Source organism: Colias eurytheme, chromosome 10 (genome assembly GCF_061535395.1).
Source record: "Colias eurytheme isolate Ceu_HAF_F1 chromosome 10, ilColEury1 Martin Lab GWU primary, whole genome shotgun sequence".
Taxonomy (NCBI): domain Eukaryota; kingdom Metazoa; phylum Arthropoda; class Insecta; order Lepidoptera; family Pieridae; genus Colias; species Colias eurytheme.
The window spans coordinates 7,123,696-7,127,108 of record NC_142989.1 but is presented as its reverse complement, the minus strand read 5'-3'; the positions used below and the strand labels follow the sequence as shown (position 1 = coordinate 7,127,108).

At 30.6% G+C, this 3,413-nt stretch overlaps 1 protein-coding gene across 1 annotated transcript; it reads right to left on the bottom strand.

The window, feature by feature from the left end:
- Window positions 1–673: 673 nt before the first annotated feature.
- Window positions 674–2,457, bottom strand: LOC149905256 (cytochrome P450 4g1-like). Its single transcript, XM_090106254.1, has 4 exons — window positions 2,386–2,457; window positions 1,807–1,958; window positions 1,350–1,520; window positions 674–861 (listed from the first exon to the last, which is right to left on the bottom strand). The coding sequence occupies exons 2-4, from the start codon at window positions 1,859–1,861 to the stop codon at window positions 695–697; spliced, it is 393 nt and encodes a 130-aa protein (XP_089962380.1). The 5' UTR covers window positions 1,862–1,958; window positions 2,386–2,457; the 3' UTR covers window positions 674–694.
- Window positions 2,458–3,413: the final 956 nt, after the last annotated feature.

Here is a 3,413-nt window from a genome sequence, read left to right as displayed (position 1 = left end):
AAGATTTATAGCATACAAAGGGGCAGAGGAGGCGAATTTGTTTTATATTATGTAGCGATACACTACATTGCATTAGGTATTTTTGGATGTTTAATGGTATACACAATTCAGCATCTAGTGTGTTTATACAATCAAACAAACTTCACATGAGATTCAAACGTGCTTGCTTAAGTCAGAGGAAGGCAATAGACACTAGTATTTATTCGCCAGATGTGAACAAACAATGCTTCCCACTTTGAAAGCAATTTGTGTTTATTGTGATTATTTTAATACAACGGAAAGCAGAAATTGGGTAACAGATTTTTATAATATTTGCAAATTTGAAAACCATACTTTTTCTCCCTTAAATTTTAAGTAGATATTCGTCCTTATATACATAACATGTACACTACATATACATGTATAAAAGGCATAAGATTGAAATTTGAACAGCTAATATCTACTGATATCTAATTAAAGTACAAATTCATAATATTTGAGGAGAAATTGGAATTGAAGGTGCAATAAAGAAAACCAGTGTTCGTATTTTTCCTTACATTTTATTAAGTAAAAAAAGAAAGTTCAATAAAAAGGAAAGAAATAAATAATAACATCACAGAGAGCTAACATTTTTCTATGATTCCAATGTCAATTGTCTAAAATAAAATACGAAATGACAGGAATCCACTCTATGTGTCCATATTAAACATTAAAATTATCGTTTCTCCAAACTTATTTCATAGCCATCCCTATCTCTAAGCATAATAGAAAATGTACTATTTATTTTAGGAACATCACTATCTTCTCTTTCGCCTACTACTTTATATCGTCGTAGTATTGTAGCCAACGCTACTTTAATCACTATAAATGCAAATTGGTATCCTGAAACAACACATTTAGATTAAAAACTTTGTTTGTGCATACTTATTCTGTTAAATAAACGGTATCGTTCTATACAGACTCGATTAATTTGGTTTTAGTTTTATAATTATTATAAGTTTTAAATTCATAATATCTGATAGCACCTATGCATTTTTTTTTTTTAATAAAAAAAGGTAAAATTGATCCTAAGTGAAAATAGTGAGCCTTAAAAAGATGCAATTAGATAAGCAATATTTTATGGCTGGATAAACTTAAAATATTAAATACTAGCTTTCCGCCCACGGCTTTCCGTGGGATTTCCGTGATGGAACCTATACTATTTCCTTTCTCAAATCTCAAAGTAACTGTGTGAATCTCATCCAAATCGTTTCAGTGGTTTAGGCGTGATGCAGAGACAGACAGACAGGTATTTTATTACAAAGAGTTGTTTTCGAATTAATAGGTATTATATAATTTTAGTTAGGATCTCATACTTGATATTTACTCACCAACACAATTCCGAGGTCCAAGACTAAAACTCGCTAATAAATTACTGTTAGTGGCAAGAAATCTGTCAGGATTAAAAGAGTTTGCATTTGGACCCCAATAAGTAGGATCTCGGTTGACTCCCCACACAAAAATAATAATTCCAGTATTATTTGGGAGAGTTGTTCCTGAGGCTGTAATAAATATTGAAACGTAAATAATTTTATATTATGTTAAAATTATATAGTGTAATTATATCTTCCTGAAAGCGTTAAAAAGATGCTGAGATGCTGTATAAAATTCTTATGTAGAGACAATTTTCTTACAATTTGGCCATGTTTAGTTCATTGTAAAACTATCGCAAATTCACCGAATAGATACTGAATATTGTAGATATAATCAAGAAACAAGGTTTGTTTTCTATGAAATTCTTATAAAATGAAGACATACACCAGAAGACAAGTCCAAGAGAACACTTACGTAATGTTATTTCTTTCATAGTTTTCCTTACAATAATAGGAACTGGTGGAAACATCCGTAGTGATTCTTTGACCACTCTATTGAGATACTTGAGCTCTTTCAAGTCATTCTTGTGCAAGGGTCGGTTGGAATCACCGAGGACACTTAAAAATCTGAAAATAAATTGTAGCTTTCATTAGTACAAACATTAGTAATGCTTCAATTTCATCAAAATAGTAAGACCAGTTTCAATAGCTAATAGTATCCCTGATAGATTATATTTTAACATTTTGACATCCTACTTATAACTTAATATTATAAATGCGAAAGTTTGTATATTTTTTTGTTACTCCTTTCACGCAAAAACACAGGCAAAAACTACTGAATCGATTCTCATGAAATTTGGCACACACATAGATAGTAACTTATATTAACACATAGGATAGTTTTTATCCTAAAAATTCCATGGGAACGGAAACGGGTTTTCGTTTGACTACGCGGGCGAAGCTGCGGAAAAAAAGCTAGTAATTTCGTTGTTTATTTACAAGCTGAACAGAAAACATATAGAAGTTGTGAAAACGGTTATTGTCATGTTCTTACTCAGCATGTATTTTCTCTTGTACGTCTGGATATTTTCCTAATAGTTTCAATATATTGCAAATGGAAATTGCAGATGTATCGGTTCCAGCTAGCAAAAATAATGTGATTTCGTCTCGTATCTCAACGTCTGTGAGTCCGCTTCCATCGTAGGACGCGCCTTTTAATAGATAATCGAGAAAGCATTGGGTTTGATTTCCACCTAAAATTTAAATTATACTTAATTCAAGATAAAATACATATGTGCTAGTGTTTCAAGTAAACGGCACGGTTTTTAAGTCAGTATCTATTTATCATATTATTTTTTAAATTTCAGGTTGGTTTAAATTTTTCTCCAAAAAATTGTTGTTGTTACATATTGTTGCTTATTCCAAATCCTTTTATTTTTGTTTTATTTTACAAACGAAATGATAAAAATTATAAAACTAACACTTACTTGAATTTGATACAAACCTGCTTTAGATAAATCATCTGGAGGATGATCCCGTTTGTTCTTTAATATCTAAAAAATAAATAATCAATTTAACATTTTCTTTCCCAGATTTACACACTAAAAATCTGAAATAATATTGATTTTCTAACTTATTGACGTTATAAAAAATACCTAAACTTGTTTTCAGTTAAAAACTTTTTAATTAACCAAGCGACGAAGCGTACCGTAAAGGTATTATTAACTAAACAAGTTTAAAACACCGAGATGCACTTCAGAACTTCAATTGCCGATGGAGCTCTTAAAATTGGCTGGATTAAATCTAAATTGGTAGGTAACGGTAGCGCATGGGATGTTCAGTCAGCTAGTTGTAGAGTTATTTAATGTACCAACTATACAAACTTTAAATGGTTAGCTAACACCAAAAGTAAGAAGTATGTGGTAGGAAATAAGGCGAACGTAATAACGTTTACTTATGGAAGGCTTATAATAAAATGTATTACCTAATGACATAGCATAAGGAAATATATACATAATATTAACTAATGCGCAAACAACAACAACTTCAATAAGAAACTTTCACAAAAACCTACAACAATTA